General features: G+C 44.1%; 1 protein-coding gene across 5 annotated transcripts in view; it reads right to left on the minus strand.

Annotated features, from left to right (window-relative positions):
• Positions 1–22,239, minus strand: part of SLIT2 (slit guidance ligand 2) — a 347,237-nt gene that overhangs the window by 65,499 nt on the left and 259,499 nt on the right. For 4 of the 5 annotated variants that reach the window (XM_077881294.1, XM_077881275.1, XM_077881263.1 and 1 more), the window contains 10 exons: positions 18,597–18,740; positions 18,322–18,485; positions 17,320–17,343; positions 13,625–13,775; positions 10,920–10,994; positions 9,206–9,349; positions 6,476–6,619; positions 4,743–4,909; positions 3,567–3,699; positions 180–248 (listed from right to left, as the gene is read on the minus strand). In XM_077881294.1, coding sequence (XP_077737420.1) covers positions 180–248; positions 3,567–3,699; positions 4,743–4,909; positions 6,476–6,619; positions 9,206–9,349; positions 10,920–10,994; positions 13,625–13,775; positions 17,320–17,343; positions 18,322–18,485; positions 18,597–18,740 — 1,215 coding nt within the window. The remainder of the gene's footprint in view (positions 1–179; positions 249–3,566; positions 3,700–4,742; positions 4,910–6,475; positions 6,620–9,205; positions 9,350–10,919; positions 10,995–13,624; positions 13,776–17,319; positions 17,344–18,321; positions 18,486–18,596; positions 18,741–22,239) is intronic. The other variant, XM_077881285.1, reaches the window with a different exon arrangement.

Genomic DNA, 22,239 nt, shown 5'->3' on the forward strand with positions numbered 1-22,239 from the left:
ATACTCAATGAAGATGCAGCTAGTGATCCAGAACCGTGAGGAGCAAGGAAGGAGGGAAGCATCTATCTGTAAATGATTTATATTATCTGAAAGGTCCACCAAATCTTCTGCCCCTTGCTACCCCCACTTTGGTGAAACAGAGTAAGTCAAAGATGAAAAAAATACAATACGTTACTTACATAAGCGTTAGATGTTTGTAGTTATAGAGCTCCTTGGGAACCAAGGTAAAGTGGTTCCCATCCAGATACCTAAAAACAAGGAAACAATATTATCTTTTTTTTTTTTTTTTTAAGGAACACTGGCGTGGTGTGACACTATTTATTTCGCTCTTAACTGAGGCAAGGAAGCACTCTGCAATTCTGGCTTTAAGATATGCTCCTAGTGGGCGTTGTCATATAAAAGAAGTAAAGGCGGGGGGAGCACAGCTGTCCAATTCAGTAGAATTATTTTGTGGGTTGCTCAGTGTACATTATAAAACCAAGGGGAGACTGGTGAGTGCAGCTTTTTGTGGCTTATGTGGTGAGGCGCATCGTGTGTCCAACCATTTGTGCATCAGGTAGAAGGTTCGTGCAATCAAGCATATTTCTATTGGCCTCCAGTCTGCTTGTATTTATGTGGGGACAGTACCATGAAATGCATTCAGTACTGCCAGAGTCTTGCTCCTGAGGGCAAGGCCTCTCTTCACTGCCGTTAACACGTAGCCATACAGTTAGTAAATAACAGTGGACGTCTTAAAGGAGGTATTTAGGAATTCCAATTAGATCTCAGGTGAAAACAATATCCTAAACATAATTTTTAAGATGACCTTAGAAGGTTTTATAGAAAATCACAACCTTTATCAAGAGCACAAATGTAGCATATATATGTAAAAGGAATAATCAGACAACCACGTATATATGGGGTTTCCTCTTCTGATTAAAGTCAGCAGAATCATCTGAATTTAGATAGACTTTGGGGTTAACTGGCAAGATGTAAAACTAAGTGAATGCTTAAAGTTCTGTCCCTAACGTCACATACAAAAAAAAATAAACTCCACATCAACGAGGGCTGTGTTTTCTGAGAATGTAGACGATGAAGGTCAAACGTCTTTCCAGCAACGTGGGCCATCTGCTTTGGATGTGCCCACAATTGCGGCATGTTGGGCACACAGCACCTCCTACCCCAGTGTTGTGGCCAATCTTGAGGTCTGAGGTTGAAGTTACCAGTATTTTTGCTGGATAGAGAAGTAGCTGAGAAACTGCCTCAGATAATAATCTCTTTAAAACAGTTCAAAATAAAAAGTTTATATAAATGGCACAAAGGATCATAATCTGTAATAAACACATGACTAAGAATCAGGCCTATGTTATGACATCGAACCTATGCCCGTTCAAATTTTCTGACTTCACATTTCTTCTTCGACTCATTTCTTTCCTCCACCTCAGTCTTGGTACCGCTAGAGGGAAGCATAATCCCATCTACCTCAATATCCTCCCTTTATTCTGGAAAAACGTCGTAACAGAAAGCTAAAAAGATTCAGAATGTGTGCTATGGATGTTTACATGTAAAACAATCTAAGAGAGGAATTATATGGAACTGATTAAAAATAATAGATACCATTTGTTCAAAGTTGTCCACTAATATGTCCTTGTTTTTGCCAAATTCTTTAATAATTTAATATAATACACAATGAAGTTTTTCTAGTACATGCATGCATGTGATCGTAGAGAAGGATCCTGCTGCCTTGGTATGATTCTAAGAATAAGCTCTTGGGGAGGTAAAACTAGAATTCACAAGAGAGGAGTTAATATTTTCCTCGTCTCTGTGACATATTTCTTCAGAAAAGTACGTTTCAATACTTTGTAAAGAAACAGATTGAAGATCCAACTGTCTGATGCAGAAACATATGGATGGCATAGGCAGAATGTGACTCAAGCAGGTGCTTAGGTGTAATTTATAAATTTATTATTTATTTCATCTATTTATTTATTTATTATTTATTTATAAATAAATGTAATTATGTATTATTTATGTAATAATTATGTAATTATGTAATAAATTTATTATTTATTTAATCTATTTACTTATTTATTATTTATTTATTTATTTATTTTTTAGATGTAATTTAATAAGGAAATTAGAGAATGTTTAAAAGTTTTTGATAGGCAATCGGGTAGAAGCATGAAGGTTTGGGCCAGTTCAGGAGAGATTCCCCATTAGAGATGATCTGGTTATGCCAAGTGCCGTGTTCGTGGCTGGGGTGTTTCCAGAATCCATGCTTTGCATACAGAATACTCTAAAGGCATCTAGCTGGATGGAGAGTAATCTTTGGAAAGAAACACTTACTAAAATAAGAATTAAGTATCTGATTACAGACGCGCACAAAGCAGTGCTTATAGCCAATTAACAACTGTGACTGGTGGCGAGAGAGAAACTAAACACTTCAGAGCAGTTCAGATCCAAGAGGGACCCTCTGTGTCTCTGCACGAAGATCACACCTTTTCCTTTCCCCTCAAGTGTTCAACTCAGGCCCAGATCAGGACTCGCAGAACTGCACCTGACTTGCAGATCAGTTCTCTGATAGCTGAAGGGGCATCTTTTGAAACTCATATAACACCTCTGTTGCATGTTTCCGGAAGTTTATCCAAGCCACTCGTTCAGAATCTCGCTTGTACGCGCGTGCGTGAATTACGGGTGCACATCTGCACAGAGCACACTGGAGCTTAAATCACTTCTGACAGGTAGTTCCACGTAGGAAAAAACAGAGGCAAAAGGCGCAACTGCATTCGCATCGCACCTCTGTCCCTGCTACGTCAGTCTACAGATTACGTGGATGGAATGGTGCGTGCATGTGTCATGTTATTCAAGCAACCTTCTCTTGGATTTATTCCATCCCACATACGTAACACGAGGCAGCTAAGAAGGTGCGCACGTGCATGGTGCTGGGGATCTAGAGGAGTATATACTGACCATGTAGTCTGCGGTCGTTATGAAAAATCTTAGGGATAACTGGCCCCACACCCTTTACAATCTAAAGGATTCTAACTCAGGTCCAGAGGGCAGGACCTCTTGCTAAGGATTAAGATTATCCCAGCTTCTTCTACATCCCGGATATTTATGTATCCCATGTGGGAAGCTATCCTCTCAGGGGACACAGTGGTAAAGAATAATTAACCATATGGAATATCCCAGACATCGTAGATAAGCTAAATACAACACAGCATTTCCCAAGGTGTATTTGATGGCGTCTGAGTCTTGCAAGATGGTCCAGGGAAGAGGGCTGTGGAGACAAACACGGGTGGGCGCTATCTCATCTTTTACCGCCCTCTCTTGGAGCGTCACAGCAAACCTTAGCATGATACCGATGCTGAGAAATCCCACAGTGAATAGGAGGGAAACACACACAACCAGCATTCCCCCAAGTGTATCTAAGCTGGCTTTTATATGATCTTAGGGCTTGACATGATGCTATTTAATGGCCTACAGAACAGAATTTGGAGACGGGCCTCTAAAGACTTCTATTTGGTTTCCATTTCCTGAGTTGAAATGGGATTTGTTAAGGACACAGAAAGGCAAGCTCTACTTACAGTTCAGTGACGTCTCTGGGAATACCTTTGGGCAAGACCTTCAGGCCCTTGTTGCTACATCGGACAACTGTATCCAAGCACGTGCATTCCGTGGGACAGCGTGAGAGTGGAGAACAGCTACTGTCGTCATTTCCTAAATGGCCAAAAGAAACACAGGAAAACCCAGATGCGTGGCTTTGGAAATGCTAGAAGGGATGTTGTGCTTTGACCCTGACAAACACCAGAGTCTTGAGCCACGAGATCACTTATGTGCGTCCAGCGCCTTGAGTATTTACAAACTGATGCCATCCATTCTACAGAGCACTGCTTTCTGATTGTCTGGGGCCGAATTCCAGGAAACAAGTCACAATCTGTATAATTCATCCAATCATAACAGCAGTTTTCTTTGTTCAGTTATTTATACAAATCACACTTTTAATGAGACTATGTAAATATAAACTGAATTACAGAGAAATTATAAGGACACAGCCGTGAAAAGACATAAAGGGGTAGGTTAATTTAAAATGTTTAGCAGAAAAATCTACATGCCCCTCATTTTATTTTATTTTTCAAGACTTTTATTTATTTATTCATGATAAACATAGAGAGAGAGAGAGAGAGGGGCAGAGACACAGGCAGAGGGAGAAGCAGGCTCCATGCAGGGAGCCCGACGCAGGACTTGATCCCAGGACTCCAGGATCATGTCCTGCCTGGGCCAAAGGTGGTGCTAAACTGCTGAACCACCCAGGGATCCCCAACATGCCCCTCATTTTAAAATATAAGGCTCAAAGGGGCCCTCCCTTCACCTGGCTCTCCCTATCTTACAAGGCCATCACGAGAATCAAGTATCATGATGGACATACTAAAAAGTGAAAACTGCTATCTTTGTCAGGCTTACTAGAATTTCTATTTCTTTTAAGCCTATTGCTTTTCTCCTTTGAAAATGGCAGTAACCAAAAGCGATGCTTAGACTAATGATGTCACAACAAAGCTAGAGAAATGGTGTCAACCACACTTTGGAAACTGGGAAATTTAAATAAAATTTTTGCAAACGCCAATCAAGCCGACGTGGGTCCGTGAAGGCAGCTCTGAGGAAGTATGTGCCCTGTTTCCAGACCTAAACAAACAAGAGCAAAAAATGCACAGGAAACAGCCACTGGAGGCCTGGTGACCAGAGACCTAGCAAGGCCTTCTTACCGTCGTCACACGTGAAGTCTTGAATGGCGACGTCCTGGATGGGGATTTCTTTGAGGAAGTATGGTTTTTGACAGCGAGGATTTCCGGTTACAATTCTTTTCTTCCTGAGCCACTCGCCCAGCCAAGCCAGGTAGCAGTTGCAGTTAAAAGGGTTGGCCAACAGGTTTCTAAGAGCCGCGAGGAAACAACGCAGGGCTGAGTGTGGGGTTCCAGGGTCTTACTTCTCAAAACCCCATGCTGCCATTTCCCCCCCAACCCCATTTCTGCTAAAATGATTGCTCCTCATTCATGCTTGCCCCTACCCACCATCCACCTCCCCCAGCCCCTGCCCGGCCATTCACTCTCCATCATACTCAACACACAGGATGCTTTTTTTTAGGCTAAAATATTTATGTTTGGATCTTAAAAAATAACAACACTTTTATGTAAGAATTCTTCAAATGATTTCATGCAGAAAATAAAGCGAGGGCAGCAATTTTGGGGGTTTACACGCTGGATCCCGACAGAGATCTCATTCAGAGAGAATTTAAACTCGTCAGCGATCCGACGTGCTGTCAAACTTCCCTACACTGATAATGCAGTAATTTAATATAAAGATGAAGGCTGATTACCTTATATTATTGAGTTTAACCTGACAACAGCTATTTCATTAATTTGTCATTTCGAGATTTCCATCTCTTATTTGCTCCAGAGAATAGGTTTCCCATCTAAACTGACAGCTGAGTTGATTAAATGCCAGTTATAAAAATGAATTTACTTCTACAAATCTCAATACTTTTGGCATCTCACCACTTCAGCACAAACCTATTGACAACCTTATTATTTATAAACATGCCATCTTTAATATGCACAAATTATTCACTCAATGTAAAGTGTCACATTTTATGTGGAAAGAGGATTAAGTACTTCACTGATGGATGGATGCTTCCCGCAAATTATTTCTTCAGTGACTTGAGCTATGTGGGATGTGTTTTTTTTCTAACTACCTTTTCAGTTAGATTAGTATATTTAGATGCCATCGTTCCTAGGAAATCAAATCCGTTGTAGGATTCATCATTTCAAACACTGCTTTTTACATACTGACATTTAAGAGAGCTGAAATACATTGTTTAGAGGTTTTTTCCCTCTTAAAAAAAAAAAGACCTTCTGAGTTCTGACTATAGATCTACAAATATTCTTTATTTTCTGTCTTCATAAAATGTCCTCTTGGACAGGCTCAACCTATTTCTTCAATATTTTCCTAATATCGTGGTAAATGCCCTCTGGTGAGCTGTTTTTATTGTTGGCCCGGCCATCCTAATGTAACTCCTGTCGCCGTGAATGCTCCTTTGGAGCACAGTTTGTTGGCAAAAACCTTATCAGCTCCATTTTTATGACACCTGACGCCAAAAGGACTCTGGTGCAAGAACACTGGGGAAAAGCCACCACGTTACTGTGATGTGCGGTGCCATCGAGTCACACGAAGACGCAACTTTAGAGATGACGTCACATCACATTGTCGTAAAAAAGAGCTGGCTGAAAAATATTACAGTCATCGTTGGATTTCAACACCTGGCCGTAGGCAGCGTTGATAGGAAAACTACGGTAAGTTCAACATCGACAAATTCTGTTGATCCCCGAACGCTTGCCCCCATTTTTGTGAAATGCCTCATGAGGCCTTCAAATGCGATTGGTGAGAGCAAGCGATGCGACGCCCGGGGGGCCGCCCCTAAGGCGCAGGGCCCGGTACTTACAGGGTGGACAACGAGTGCAGGGTGTCGAACGCCCCCGGCGCGATGGTGGCGATCTGATTATCGTACAGCGAGAGCAACCGCACAGAGCTCAGGCCTATGAAGCTATCGTTGCCAACGCAGCTTATGCGATTGCTTCGCAACATCCTGAGGGAGAGAGGACAGTGGGTCACTAGGCCCCGCACGGGCAGGCGGAGGGCACCCCACCACCCCGGGCCGAGGACGGGCAGCGCGGGCTCGGGAGCCCAAACCGGCCGAGGCCCGCAGGCCTCGCACCTTTTCTTTCCTTTTTTTTAATTAATTAATTTATTTATTCATGAGAGATACAGAGACACAGGCAGACGGAGAAGCAGGCTCCCTGCGGGGAGCCCGACGCGGGACTCGATCCCGGGACCCCAGAGTCCCGGCCTGGGCCGAAGGCAGATGCTCCACCCAGGGGGCCTGCACAAACTATTTTCTTTATGAGAATTATTTTATTCCTTTAAAGTTTGGGGCTTGAAAAGAGGCAATCATTAGCAGACTCCAGTTGTTCACAGTAAAATTTAAACAGGCTTCTCTTGAAAGAATTCGGACTTTTCTTTTTTTTGAACTTTTGGTCGTTGCCATCAGTGGGATTAACGCTGTTGTCCTTTCCCCATCACGGCCGAGGTTCTGGCTCCGTTCTCAATTCTCCCTTGAGGCTCCGAAGAGGCGGGAAACAGTCCTTGAAAACCCGACGTGACAAGGAACAGCCGCCGCGGGTGTCCCCGGGAGCGGGCCAAGCCGTCGCGCCCTGGACCCCTCCGGCCCCGCGGCGCCCCTGCCCGGCTGGAAGGCCGCAGGACCCACAACCGAGAGGCGAAAAGAAGCGGGCAACAAAGTGTTCCCGTAAAATTCTAGGTTGTTCTACGGGAATAAAGGACACACATCGATTTCCGCGGTCTGCTAGGGCACAGGCAGGGGGAAGGCAGGACGCCCGCCTCTCATTGGGGCGTTTTACATCCGGAAGCCAGTGCCCCCCAGAAAGGGGGTTTCTGTCCGCGCTGCCGTGGGCCGCGAGTGACCAAGAATCCGTGGTCCCGTCGGGCCGGAGTCCCGGCCTCCTGGAGCCCTGGGAGGACACTGTGCTTCCTGTTGCTGCAACACCGCCCGGGCACCCGGCCGCGACGTCGGAGCTGCGGCCCCCAAGACTCCGAGAGGCCCCCGAGGCCCGGGGGGGACGCAGTCAGGAGGGGGCCGCTCGTCAGCATCTGCCAGTCACCACGCTGACGGATGCCCCCGGGGACAATCACATCTCGACAAACCTACTTTCGTCCTTTGAACCTCGGAGCTGGGGTCTAGGACCCTCCATCGGCCTCATGCAGCAGAGCGGGTGGGGGCCACGGCATCCGTCATGGGTGCCCAAGGTCAGAGGGAGAGAAGCTGCTAGAAACGCACCCGAGGAGAACAGGAACGCAGGGGCTGTGGGTGGGTCATGTGAATGGAAGCAGCCGGCCAATGCTCCGCGAGCCCTGGCGCTGTCACGTGTGCCCCGCACCTCCTACCTTGAGCCCCCCCTGCCACGTGGCTGCCTCTAGAGAGGATGGGGGGCTGTCAGGACCGGTGTCCTGAGGGGGACAGCAAGCGCGCCCGCTCCGCACAGGAAGGGCCGCCCAGGCCCGGGGGGCTCGGGTCAGCTGCCCACAGAGCCACTGCTGGGCTCCGGAGCTGCAGGACAACGGGTCTCGGCGGGGGGGCTGTCGGGTGGCCCCCCTCCTGTCCCCATGCCTCCTCGCTCAGCCCCCGCGCCCGCCCCAGGAGCAAGCGGCCCCCAAGCAGGGCCCCCCAGACAGGCTTCGGCGTGTCCCGGGATCCGGGTTCTGCGGGCCCTGGGGTGGCCGGGGGCAGGGGACACAGCCCCGCGGGCACGGGCTCTGCTCTGCCCTCTCGTCCCCAGCACCTGCGCCTGGCAGCCCGAGGGCCCTGTCGTCGTGGTTGTCCACACGGTGCAGGGCACGCGGCGACACACGGCCCCCCACTGCCCGCCCCTCGGCCGCCTCTGGGTCACCTCCCGAAGCTCAGGGCTCTGACCAGCGTCCCCACCAGGGCCCAGGGGGCCACTGAGACCCTGGAAACGCGCACGGGGCAGCGGGTGTTTTGCTCTCCGCGGATCCCTGGCCTCTCTGGCCAACGGCGTTTAGGAGCCACAGACTGTCCCTTCTCCTCCCCCCCACGCCCCGAGGGAGTGGCCACAACCCGCAACTGCATTTCTTCACAAGGGGCAGCACCGGGTCTCCCGTCGGGCAGCCCCTCTTTTCAACGAGGCCTCAAGGAACAGACGACGGGGTCCGCAGGTAAGCTGCTAGCGACCCTGCCGCAGGGTGTGGCCTGGGTCCTGGGGCTCGAGCCCCAGCCCAACAGTGAACGTTGGACGGAGGCGTCTGAGGCAAAGGCAGGAGGACCGACGTGCTGGGGCGGCCCAGGGGCCAGATCCCAACAAGCGCTGGAGCAAGGACTTCGCTTTGTTGTTGTTGAGCAATCAGCAGCCAGGAGGCATTCTTGAGCTTTTGCAAGCAACACACGTCAGTCAGGGGCATCTGAGCACGGGATGTTCGCACGCACAGAACATGTGTGTGTACGTGTGTGTGTGTGTGTGGGGGGGGGCATGTGCATGTGATGAGAGCCGGAGGCAGAGATGGGGGGTGGGGGGTGAGCGTCCCAGGCCAGTGAGCGCCAGGGCTGCGGCCGAAGCATCACTCTGCGGAGAATACTTACAACGTTTTCAGGCTTTCCAATCCCTTGAACATCTTATGCTGAACATTTTCCAAACGGTTACTCGTGAGAAGGATTTCGTTTACACCAGCTGCTCCTTCAAATGCTCCTTCTTCAATGTCTGTGATCTTGTTGTTGCTGAAGTTTCTAAATAATAATAATAATAAAAGAAACACTGTTGAGACGAGGATTGTGAGCTTTTCTTTCTAACGACGAGGACACTGACACAGTATGTCCGATTGTTTTCTTCTCGGGAACGAGGGTTTCACGACTTCCCAGCCCTTCACTGCCCAGCACCCCTGAGGTTCTGAAGAGACCCCACGTCCTACTCCGTGGGGCCTAACTGATGATGATACTGGGGGAGAATGCCGGTGGTGGAAACTACCAGCCCCATCGATGTTAGAATGATCCTGAAGGGTCCCCCAGGAGCATAAAATTCTTGAGGTCAGGTATTTTGCACGGATCTTTATGCCCAGCACAAAACCTAATAAGGAACTTTTACAATAAGGGCCCCTGATAAAAATGATGGAATGAGTGAATGACAAAGAAGGCAGCCACGTAGAGAAAAGGGTGGGCTAAGTGTGAGTTTTCAGGTGGCATCAGAAATGTCCCTGAATATGGGTTTGTTTGCAGTTAAACTGCTCATTGTAGGCATGAGTCAAACAACCAACGGCACGGTGACTACTTTGTGTGCCACAGACTCTACAACGCTTGGCCGGAGGGCAACGACAGCCGTGGAGGTGACGCCTGCCCATAGGTCCTACCCTCCGCTTCCTCCTGGTTCCCACCAAGACCGCGCGCGCCCCCAGAACAGGGACCGGTGTGATGTGTCATTTCCCGCGTCCCGGAGCACCGTGCCCAGTAGCTGATCAATAAACATGTGTTGGATTGAAAGGTGCGGCTATAACGGGAGCACAATCAGGGTCAGTGGAAAGGAGAACAAGCAGCGGGAACCCCTGTGGGACGCAGCCCACGCGGGGCCGGAGCACCCAGGAAGGAGTCCGCCCGGCCACGTGCAGTCGGCGCGGCCCTGGGCCGCTCACACTACGCGCAAGACGCTCCCTTTCGCTTCCGTTCCGATGTGTCCTCTTACTTGGACGTTGTTCCCTTGGCCTCCGGGCCCGACCCCTGTCCTGGGCCTCCCTGCCTCCTCCTTGGGCGGGGGGCGGGGGGCAATACTCTCTGTTGCTGGAACTGCTGAGTTCATAAACTAATTTTGAAATATGGGTTGTGGGTATGTAGTGACACCGACGAGCTATCAGGCCCGTCTACCGTCGCGGACTTGGACTACCTTCTAAGGAAAGTTTAATGAAGCAAAAAGTCAAATAGTTGACATGAATGTGCTGAAAGAGATAGAAGAGCGTGGTTTAGGGAACAGTAAAGGAAGTTACAAAACACTGCCGGGGCCATTTCTAATGAGCCTCGATTGCTGCGTCCCTGCTGTGGCCACGTAACAAAGCAGCTGTGTGAATTAGAGTCCGGCGCCAGCGCTCGGCCACAGAAAATGCGGCTGGCGTCGCTGGAATACATAGAGAAGAGGTGAGGACTCGGGCTCCTCTCAGAAAATACCCTAAATTCATGTCACAGGTAGTCATCGCAGACACGCTTCCCCTTTATAGTTTCCAATTTCCAAAGGAATCTGAATAAAACCGCACAGGGATTTAGAAAAACACAACACGCCACAGAAATTTGAAAAGGTGGCTAATGCACGGCTTACATTTTACGTAACTGCGGAAGTTTCTTGAAGATTCCTGTAGCTTCCAGCACTGTGAATTCATTATTATTGAGACGCCTCGGGGGAAAAAAAAAAAGAAATGAAAGTTTCATTACCAACAGCCAGGAAAGGATGAAGTTTTACCTCTCATCCAGAAACGTAAGATCATTTCATGATTATTCTAAAGTAAAATACTGAACATGTGTCACGGGAAATCCGTAGATTTTTCCCCATCTCACTCAAAATCTTAATGATCAAAGTAAAAAATGCTAAGAAGCACACTGCAAAGAAAACCAATAATCAAAAATCGAACCCAGCTCCCACGCAGTAATCCTGTAGCACAAAGTTTCTCAGACCATTTTTTCCACATTTATCCCTCCCCTTGAAAGTATTTTTCCCCCCAAAAGCATTTTAGACCATTTTTCCTAATCATTTGCTCTGCATGTTTTTTGCTAATAGCTCTTAAGATATGCAATTTTATATGTAATTTATATGTGACATATACAACATTCACCCTTTTACATCGTACCATCTAGTAGAGCTTAGAGTAAATTCACAAAATTGCACACGTATCTTTGCTACCTAATTTCAGAACATATTCATCACCTGAAAGAGAAATCTCATACCCATCAGAAATCACTTTCAGTTTGTTTCCCTCCTTGCCTCAGTCCTTGGCAACCGTGAATTTATTTTTTGTCTCTATGGATTTTCCTATTCTGGACATTTTCATATGAGGGAAGTCATAAAAAACGTGGCTTTTTTGTGCCTGGCTCTTTTCACTTTGCTTAATGATCACAAGACTGGTCCATGTTGAGCACACAACAGTACCTCATTCCTTTTTACGGCAGAAAGTATCTCGTTGTATGGATATACCAGTTTTCTTCATCCCTCTATCAGCTGCTGGATATTTGGGTTGCTTCCACTCTTTGATTATCATGAATAATGCTACTTACTACCAACACTGCCGTGCAAGTTTCTGCGTGGATATGTGTTTTCAACTCCACTGGATATGTACACTAGTGTAAAATCGCTGGGTTACATGGTAAAACTATATTTAACAACTGGAGGGCTAGCCAAACTGTTCTCCAAAGATGTGTCACTTTTATATTCCCCCACAATGTATGAGGGGTCCAATTTTTTTTTTTTTTTTTTTTTGTGGCCATTCTAGGGAAAGTGTTACCTCATTGTGGTTTTGATGTATGGTTCCCTAGTGCTTGATGATACTAAACAATTCTTTAGTTACTTCTTGGTCATCTGTGTATCTTTTTTGGAGAAATTGCATACAGGTTATTTGAGCACCTTCTGACTGGGTAACGCACATTTTTATTGTTGAGTTGTAGTAGCTCTTTATATATTCTGGATCTAAGTCCCCTATCAGATAGATGATTTGCAAATATTTTCTTCCCAGTGCTAATTTTTAAATGCAGAATTAAAAAAATCCTTAATTTCCCGAAACACACACAAACTCTCCTGACAGATAAATTAGATGCTAATGCTATGATTCTTAATTCACAAGTAAGCCTATTTAAGCTGTTATTATGCTGGAAGACATAATCTGAATTATTGTAATAATATTGGAAATATACACAGCTTCCTCCATGACCCCAGAGTTCAGGCCTTTTACTGCAAGGCCTCCACACATTTCCAAAAACCCTGGAGCTTCCAAATAAGTTTCAAAAACTAACAGGAATAATTTAAAAAAAAAGAAAAAGTATCACTATAGCCACAGGATAGTTTCTGTCATCTCTTTGAAAGCAATATATTATTTTTAATTATTCAAATTGGTTAGAATCCACTAAGTAACAGGCACGTGTGTAGGCGCAGTGGGAGATAACGTAGAAAACCCAATCCTCCGTCAAGGAGGTACAAGCTGGCTGCAGACAAAAGGATTATAGGTGCATAAAAGGACAACTGACTTTGCAAAGCACTCAATGGCAAATACCAGATGGTGCTATACATAAACGTTGCTAAGATGTTCAGAAAACAATGAGCTTTCACCAAGTTTTTCTTGAATTCTAAGAACACTAGCATGACTTTTATAAATAAAGGCACTAAAGGCAAACCATACATGGCAGAGAACCTACAGATGATCCAACAAACATATTTTAGCACCTGGTACGTGGTAGGCCCGAGTTAGGGTTATAAATAGAAGCCCGAGCTCATTGTCCTTTCAGTTTTTCCTGCTATGCTATGCTATCCAGGGTTCAGAAAGAAACTCTCCTCTGTGCTTTAGTACTTGATAATCACTGAGTCCTTCCACCTCCCAGCCAGTCAAGTAATAAAGCCGAGAAAGGCTCTCTGAATTCACAATTAACACAGATTCAAGACGGTGACTCTCCAACTATTTAACCTGGTTGCCGCAAAAGACTACATACCTTCGAAATCTGTTACATGTTTAGAAAAATGGGTGCGGGCATAAGCAATACCCAAGAAATAGAGATCAAAGGGATGTTCTTATCATTAGCATTATTAAGCGCTAACTGGATTTTCGAGAGGTGAATTAATTTCCGCAGGCACGTCTTGGACAAGAAAGATGAAGCAAGATAGCTTCTGATATATCCTTGTACAAAGAAGAGTCATGGCCATCTGTGCTAATTAATTAAGATCAATGCAATTATTGAAAATAAAAGGGAAAGACAAAAATTCCAATGCTACGATGCTCTTATTCCCTCCCTCCCAACCCGGATTTTGGTCGAAGATGAACTCACAGCTCTGCAGTGTACTGGGGAATGTGGTCTGGGATTTTGGTGAGTTTTTGATTGGAGCAATCTACTGTGGTTCCTTCACAGCGGCACTTTTCAGGGCAAGCCAGATCTGCAAAGCAGTCCCCGCTTAATTTTGATCGATAATCTTCTGTACCTAGTGAGGATTCAAGGCAAAAAAAAAAAAAAAAGATACTGAGTCTAAAGGTTAGAACATTTGTTAATTTGTAGGAAGAAAAATAGTAAGATAACTATAGATTATGCAGCAGGGAGACAACTTGGGGAGTTTTTGGTCAATGGATGTCAGGAGAGGGTTAAAACAAGGGCTTGGAATTTGCTGGAAAAAAGAGTAACCAGATTCACAGGACAGGAAAACATTAATAGAGATGAGCTTTTCACAGCTGTACTTTCTGCTGATCCAGTTATGAGCCATTCTAGCCTATTTGACAGCTAATCATACAATGGCTATTAATCGTTACAAAGTTTATTTTTTCTCCGAGTCAAGAATTTTAAATGTATCCAGTAAGAAACATAGTCCTATATATCATTTTTTAAATTAGGGCTTTCAAGGCAAATAGATGTCCTCAGGTTTTTAAATTTTCTATGGTCTTATATTATTCTCTCCCTCTCACATAATCTTCGGAGACGCCTAAAAAAAGCCCTCTTTTTTTTTTTTTTTCATTTTGATTTTATCAAAAGAGACCAGTAAATCCTGATTTAAGCCTCAGCAGCTTGCCATGCTGTAGAAAGCTGCGTGACGTTCCATGGTGCTTGACGGAACCATGTTTTACTCATACCTGGCAACCACATGGTTAGATCAAGCACAACAGAAAATCTCGCTACATAATCACTACACCATCCACTAGGCCAAGGGGAAGACCGAGAGGAAAGATGAAGGGAAGCAGGAGAAAAAGCTACAGACGTTCTGGAAACGTAATACTGTTTACATGACATGCATTCTTCCCGCAGAATGTTTATGACCATAGTAAGAGTATTACTACCGAAGAGTTCCTGGAAACACAAAGTAGGGACTACACTGAAAGGTGCCTCCACTGTTCCTCAGAACTGCAGAATGGAAACAACAGCTTTCGGGAACAACATCCAGGAAGAAGTTCAAGGTGAGCTACAAGGACAACAGAGAAGCTCAAAAGATCTGCGGTTTCTTCTTGAGAGGGGGGGGAAAAAGGGCGCAAAAGACCGAGACTAGAAGAAGGTACAATCAGGATTGAGAAGGGAGGACATTATGTTTCAGATCAGACACTTTTACTTACAGCCCAAATGGTGAATTCCTGCAAAAGTAAAGATCACCAAGAAGGAGAGAAAGAGCAATCCCAGTTAAGATTAATAAACACATATATGAAACTAGCTAAGGTCTCTTCCTTCTTTCCTTACTGTGGCAATGACAGGGGAATGGCATAGTATGACAGCGATCGTCATGCTTTGCAAACTTGTGTAGTGATTTTTTTTTTTTTTTTTGAAGCACAGTGGTCTTTCAGGAAAAGCAAGGGCATACAAGATGCACAGCACAAATTAAGTTCTTGTCGATTCCTTTAAATGATGAACTCTCTGCAAGATAGATTTTCTTTTGAGTTATCGCTATAATATCTAGAAGGCCATATAGAACTGTGGTAGGCAAGTACACATGCAAACTGAAGTGAAAAACCAATCAGGGAGATCCTCGAAAACAAATACATCTGGATTGATCCTTAGGTTGTGGCTTACATGCTTTTCAATGACCTTCCCGACTTATAAATAACGTCACTTAGTCGAGGTGAAATCAGAACCTCCTACAACTGCAAAGCTGAATGTAATCGTTTCATCAGATCTGGGCAATTAATGCCAGGGCATTTACGGAGGAACTGCTGCACTGCAGTGGAAGCTTTCATTTTAAAAGTGAAATGAAGAAGCACCGGGAACAAAGGTCTAAGTGGCAGGGACGTCAGGTATCTTACATTTAAAATAGTCTGCATTCAATGCAATGACAATGATGTTTATTTTACGGAGACTGTTTAGGTAGGCTAAAATTTTTGCTGAAATCTAGAAAAAATAAAAAAAAAAGGGAGAAAAGGCCCAAAGAATCCTTCTGAGTCCTGTCTCCTATTATTATGGCTTTAATGTAAATTGAATTATCAGAAATTGACAATTTAAGCCATGATATCACAATATAAAATGTATTTTTAATAAAACCTATTTTGACTTCTGTCAATAAATAGGCAAAACTGTATCAGAATTTATAAAAACAATCCGATGTTGGTTCTTCAATTTGTGAATCAGAAACATTAGTTTCTAAGTTATTAATAAAGTATATTTAAATGTAACTGATTGAATCAGTTGGTAACAATGATATTAACTGCCATAATTTGAAGATTTCAGTAATATTAATGTTTTATCCCATAGGTGTTCTGGTGTTTAGTAGATGGCTTTTTTGGGGCAAATAACAGCTATCAGAGGACTTTCTGCTTAGTAATGAGGTAAAATTAATGAATTTTAAAGATTGCCTATGAAGGCCAATCAGCTTTTCTTTTCGACGTGTTACTTCTCATGTAACCAGTATAATGTACAAGATCTTATTGGCTCTTCCAGCTCAAAATAAGTAATAAAACAAAATCTGCTATATGCCTAAAATTATTCAAATTATGAATCAATAATGCCAATTAACACATATCTCCTTAAAACAGAGACAAAACCCAGAACTCTTCTTTAAAAAATCAGCACGGTTTTTGCATACTAACACCGCATAAATGTAGCTGCTAAAATATGTTAGAGTCTAGAATATCCCCAGGAGATGGTGAATGTAGCCAATCAATTACTAACATATTTTTATATAATGGTTTAAAACAAACAAGTCAAGAGGCATTTTACACAATTGGCAGGCAAGGAAAATATAAGTAATTTCAAAGAGCTAGTTCCAGAATCATCAGCCTTGATAGTGTTGAGATTGTAGTGGTAAAACATTTCAATTACTTTTCTAAAAACGACATTTCATTCGTCTGCCTGAATTATTCAAGGCGTTTAGTGCCCAGGAACATCTGATGCTTTCAGGATGTACGTCAATATAGTTTCTATGGAGTCATCGTGTCACTCCAGGTCTGCAAGAATGTGAACGCCCAAGGCTTACTTGCATATAAACAAGCAGGAGGCTGCTGTTTTTGTGTAAAAAGTGAAGCAACAGTACGGCCAAATAAAGCAAAAAGTAAGGGGCACTTTTTTAGTACAAACCATGATATATTTTTTTAAAAAGTCAATTTCACGATTGAAAAGACAATTCCATGTGTGGGTGGCTGATTTCATGTAGAACTAGTTCTTTGACAACAGAAAGGTCTCTGTCTTTAAAACCAGCTCGATAAGCTACATTTTAAAAACAGGTTGAAAGATCAGATATACGACATAAGGAGAGAAAATGATTTAAGTAGAAGGCATAGGTTCACACATTTTAGCTACTGTGAGAAGTTTTAGATAATGTGCCAAAGTGAGAGAGAAAAAAGAAGATGGGGGTTTAATAATATATATGTCTAACATCAGAAGCTGCATGCAAAGGTCAGGTTTTCAGGAAACAGCTACAAGTGATCTATGCAGAAGTCAATCTATCTACGGGGTACCCACTGTACTTTCAAACGCATGCATATCAAAGTTTCAGAAGCTACATTTTATAAGGTCAGGAAAGGGTGTCTGCGTTAGTCCTACTACCGAGCAAAACCTACCTGGAATGAAATACTGTTCTTTAGCTAAATAAAAAAAGAGAAAAAAAAATAGAAGATGCACCTGAATGTCAGCAAGCAGAGATATGAGTTATATTAGATTAAGAATGGACTAAAGGTACTACAGATAATTAAGGGAATTATATTCACAGCAGTGGCTGAAGTATACTAATGTACAGTGAGTAGTAAATGTCTCTAGGACCATGGACGATAAACAGCTTTGTTCTGATATTAGCTTTTTAGTATGAATTAACTGCCGAATGTGAAATACCCCTGGAATAGTCAGCAAACTACCCCAAACATAGAGTGTACTTTATCATAAGAACACAGAGAAGATGAGACCAAAACAAACAGCAAATTTCAATGAAGAAGGCCCTTTAATTAACGGTCACACAGTGGATCTATAATTGGCTTTTTATAAATAAATATAATATTCCCCAAATACTAAAAGATGGGCTTTTGGTAAAAGAAAAAAAAAATTATCCTCACGGTCCTATTTTTAAAACAAGAGGGGGAAAAATAAGAAAACACTTTTAGTGTGAGAAGCTGAGGGATCAGGAAATTTTCTCCCCCAAGTTCTGAGCCTAAGCAAATCACACAACCAAGTCTCAGTTCACTTTCCGAAGAAATGAGAACATGATTGATTACCTTCGGTTTCTCAACGAAGAAAAATATGACAAACGTGAGACTTAAGAGACGTAAAAAAAAATCCTGAGCTTGCTAAAAGGCCTTTGTGAAGTCTGAACCTTAAAAATACAGTATCAAGTATTCAGGCCTCTTTTTTTTTTTTAATTTTTTTCCTTTTTGAATCTAGTGTCAAAAATATTTCACCCAGGAGTGCCATAGGAATTGCATCTACAGCTGTCTTTATTGTGTCCTTGATGGAAGAAGAAGAAGCATGACCTACAACGTTTGGTGATTGATCCGAAGACCAGCTGTCTCTAGGTCTCCACAACCACTGTTTTAGGTAACACAGGGGAAATGTCACAGGAGGCAGGAAATTACCTGAACAACGGAATTTCTTGCTTTTGATCTGTCCGATTCTTTTGTTTGCCAGGCGCCGGGGGCTGGTGCACCGGGCACCACTGGTCTCGATGGGGTTGGTGTGGAGATAGTCCGCCAGCCACTTGAGATGGCAGTCACAAATAAAGGGGTTCTGGGCCAGGTGCCTTTCAGAAACACAGACAGAACACTTTATGCATGACTCGCAATGAGCTAAGTCTCGAATTCACAGTGAAGACAGCGGTCATCGTACGTGATCCAAGGCGTATTATACATACATGGTCTGAATGGCCCGGAGAGGTGAGAAGGTCCCCTTGGCGATGGTCTGCAGCTTGTTGTCGTACAGGGAGAGAAGATTCAGGTTGTGCAGATCCTGAAAAGCATCTACCCGAAGGCAGTTTATCTTGTTGGCATTCAATAATCTGTTTGATCAAACAGTTGCAGAATTAAAGCGTAGCATCTCGTGAACCCACCTTCAAGATTCTCTCCTTCTTGAGAAACACGAGGAGTCAAGGAATTAAAACGGTTCTCGGAGCCTCAACACTGACACTACAGCTGGAGTCAGGACCACGGGGGGAAGATGCACCAGACGAAGCAAGGGTCGTGCGCGCGGACCAAGGCCTACGGTCTCGGGGTCCCCGCGCAACTACCCAACGGGGATTACTCAACGGGTTCTCCGGAAGATGAAGACGTGGCGCAGGAGGCAAAGGAGGGCGAGGCCCAACGTGTCAGGGGCGCCATGAAAAGTAAATGTCGCGGAGCGCGGGTCTCTCTAGCTGCTCTGGGCAGAGGTTCAGTCTGTTCCCAAAACAGAAGCCAGGTCTTTTCAAGCACAGACCGCTTCCTCTCGGGGGCGGGGGCAGCCACTCCAGGTTGCTGTGAGGAAGGGGCCAAGGTCCTGACAGGCTGCCTTGACGCCCAGGACGACCCCGGGCGCCCCCACTGAACCCGGGACCCCCGATTTCTCTCCCCTGGCCGCTTCAGCTCCAGCCCCACCCAGCTCCTCGTCAGGTCTCCGCTCTCAGAATGTTCTGGGCCCTGGCCCCTGGCTCCTCCGCCTCTCTGCGCCCGCTGCAATCCCCCTTCTGAATTCAGCCCACCCTGGCGCCCTCTTCAGCACCGTCACCTGTCTCTGCCCCGCCCCAAGCTCTTAGCACACTCCATTCCTTGACCAGGACTTTCCCCTCTATTTTCTTGAGTATATATTCCTCTCTGTGGCATATACCTTACTTATCACATTACTGCGGACATTTGTTTTGTTTCGATCCCTGACATGTCTCACCTGCCTGGAACATTCTAGGGGCTCCATACATAGCTGTTGTTGAATGGACACTTTATGACCCTCTTGGACAGTGACATGGCTCATAACCCTATTAAAGGCCCCAGTCCCACATTATAAATATCCATTTCACTTGGTTTAACACAACATCCCAGAAACTCTTTTTTTGTTTGTTTCTGTTTTTTTTTTTTTTCAAGTGTGCTATCAATATTCAACTTCAATTTTCTGTGGAGCTGTGGTTTACAAATGAGACTTTGGCCAATGCCATTCTTACAGGTTCTCTGTGATGGTTTCTGAACTTTTAAACACACTGGCCTCCCTTTGGGAACACCCCAGCCCCACCCTCCACTGTCCTCAACACTCTGGCCTACCCGAGCCTCACGGAAAGCTCATCTGTTCCAGAACGTGACCTCCACCCAGCTAAAGTATTTCCTCCTCTAGGATCCCCAGGATATTGTTCAGTGCTACTGAGTCCTGGCAACTCCTTTATGGAGACCTTCTTGTTGGCCCAAAGGTAGACTAGTGCCCTCGTAGGCTGAGAATTTTTTTTTTTTTATTCTTTTTTTCCCTACTAGCATTTACTTTACAGCTTCAATACTTGAAACTTGAATATTTAGTAGCTCAAAAAATATATGCTCTGTCGTTTGAGTTCATATACCTGATTACTTAACGCACTGAAAAATGTTTTCCCTTTTGTCCACCAAGAATCTCTATTAGTAATTAACCTAGGGTAGTTTCTCTGCTTTGCTTGCTTTTTTAGGGATCCACATACATGCAAAGCTGTGACTTCCTCGGGGTAATTCTTTGCTTTTTTTTTTTTTTTTTTTTTTAAACCTTCCTTTAAGGACCTGACATTTTGGGCTTCTTTGTGGTCCCCATAATAGTTTCTTAAAGACTTAGGGTCTGGTTTCAGGAATGGCCCAACAATCTCATTTCTTCATTCTGCACCACAACCAGGTCACACCAATCTGTCAGCTACTGAAGGAGTCAAAAAGCAGAAATAAGAAGGAAAAAGCGGGGAGCCTCAGAGACAATTGAAGAAGGTGCTGCTTTGAGTACTTTGCACTTACTCTAAATCATGTGGTCTGCAGAGTAGGAGAAAGTAAGTGTTGGGCACACTCCTTTCTTTTGTTCCTTCCATTTACCTACTCTTTTCCCAGTACCTCACTCTGTTCAAGCAAATCTAAGATGCTTAACCAAGTTCTCAGCTAGCCATAAAGAGAAAATTGTGTCGCTTTAGCCCTGGCAGGCTTAAGAATGGGCTTTAATCTGGAGATAAAATATTAAGCTGAAGGACAAGGATAGCTTTTTAAATAAGATTTATCTGCATACAGGTCCCACGGCTTCTTAACCTGATTGTTACATCAACCACCAGTAAGTACGTGTGGAAGGAAAAAGGCGGTGCTATTGAAGTACTAGTACTAGTACTAGACGGGCTGGTGATAGCAAGAGATTGCAAGTAAGTGGCAAGGGTAATAGTGCTGGGAGAATGTAGAACAGCAGAGAAGCAAGTAACACGTGGGCAATATTTGGCTACAGCATCCAGCTGTACCCATAGAGTCATTCTATTAAAGATCAGAGACAATATTTGCTGAGCCCACCTGAAAGGTTAAAAACATAATTTGAAACCCAAATAAAGACATTCAGTCACAAGATCCAGTATTTTTAATGACTTACTGGTCTGTTGTGAAGCCAGTTTACTGGGTTGTACAGAATTAAAGAGATTAGAAAGAGAGACAGAGAGAAAGATGGACAGAGAACGTAGCAAAATGGAGAGGACTATACACGGTACAGGGTATACACCGATCTGCTAACAATTTCCTTCATCGGGGTGTGTGGGAAAACTGGGTTGTGAAATAAAATATGTTTCTGGATAATGATGAAAATTTAAAACATGAATACCATGATATGATATGATGATAACTTACATTTATCAAGTAAGGAAAAAGATCTACATGGAAATCTGTGGTAGTAGGAGGTTTTTTTTTTTTTTTTTTTTTTTTTTACCAAATCAATGATATAAACCTCAAATCAACCAATGAATGTACCAAAAGAGAAAATAGCAATTGAAACTTAAGAATTTTAAAGTAGACCATCTATGAAGCAGTTGAGAAGACAGTATGTATACTCATCTTTGCCTCCACAGCAGCTAGGCTAGTGGACGCCCCAAATGAGGAACTCTAGGTGTTTGGTGACTTGAACAGAATGGGATGATCTAACACTGACAATCTTAACACTAGCATATTTTTTCCAATTTCCTTCCCATATGAGCTGTCACTAAGGCAGCTGCGTTCAGGTTTTGTTCTACACAGATGCATAGTAATTCTTCTTTGGAGACAGAGGAGTGGTAGTTACAGTCTAAGCAGAATGATTTTTAGAAGATGAAGTCCAGGGATTCACAGAGAATTTTCTCAGTCAACACCAGCTGGAATGCTACTGCTGTGTTCTGAGCCTCTGCATACCACCCTTTGGGTTGGGGCACGGTACTGCAGCATTGTCACTCCTGCAGATGCTTTGGACAAAGATGGGTAAGCCTATCACTACGTCACTCTCCTTCCCAACTGTTGTTAAATCAAAACAGATTTCACAAAGGTCAGGAACCACATGAGCTTTAAATGACAGAGTAGCCAGGAAGAAGCATA

The sequence above is a fragment of the Canis aureus genome, chromosome 2 (assembly GCF_053574225.1).
Source record: "Canis aureus isolate CA01 chromosome 2, VMU_Caureus_v.1.0, whole genome shotgun sequence".
Taxonomy (NCBI): Eukaryota; Metazoa; Chordata; class Mammalia; order Carnivora; family Canidae; genus Canis; species Canis aureus.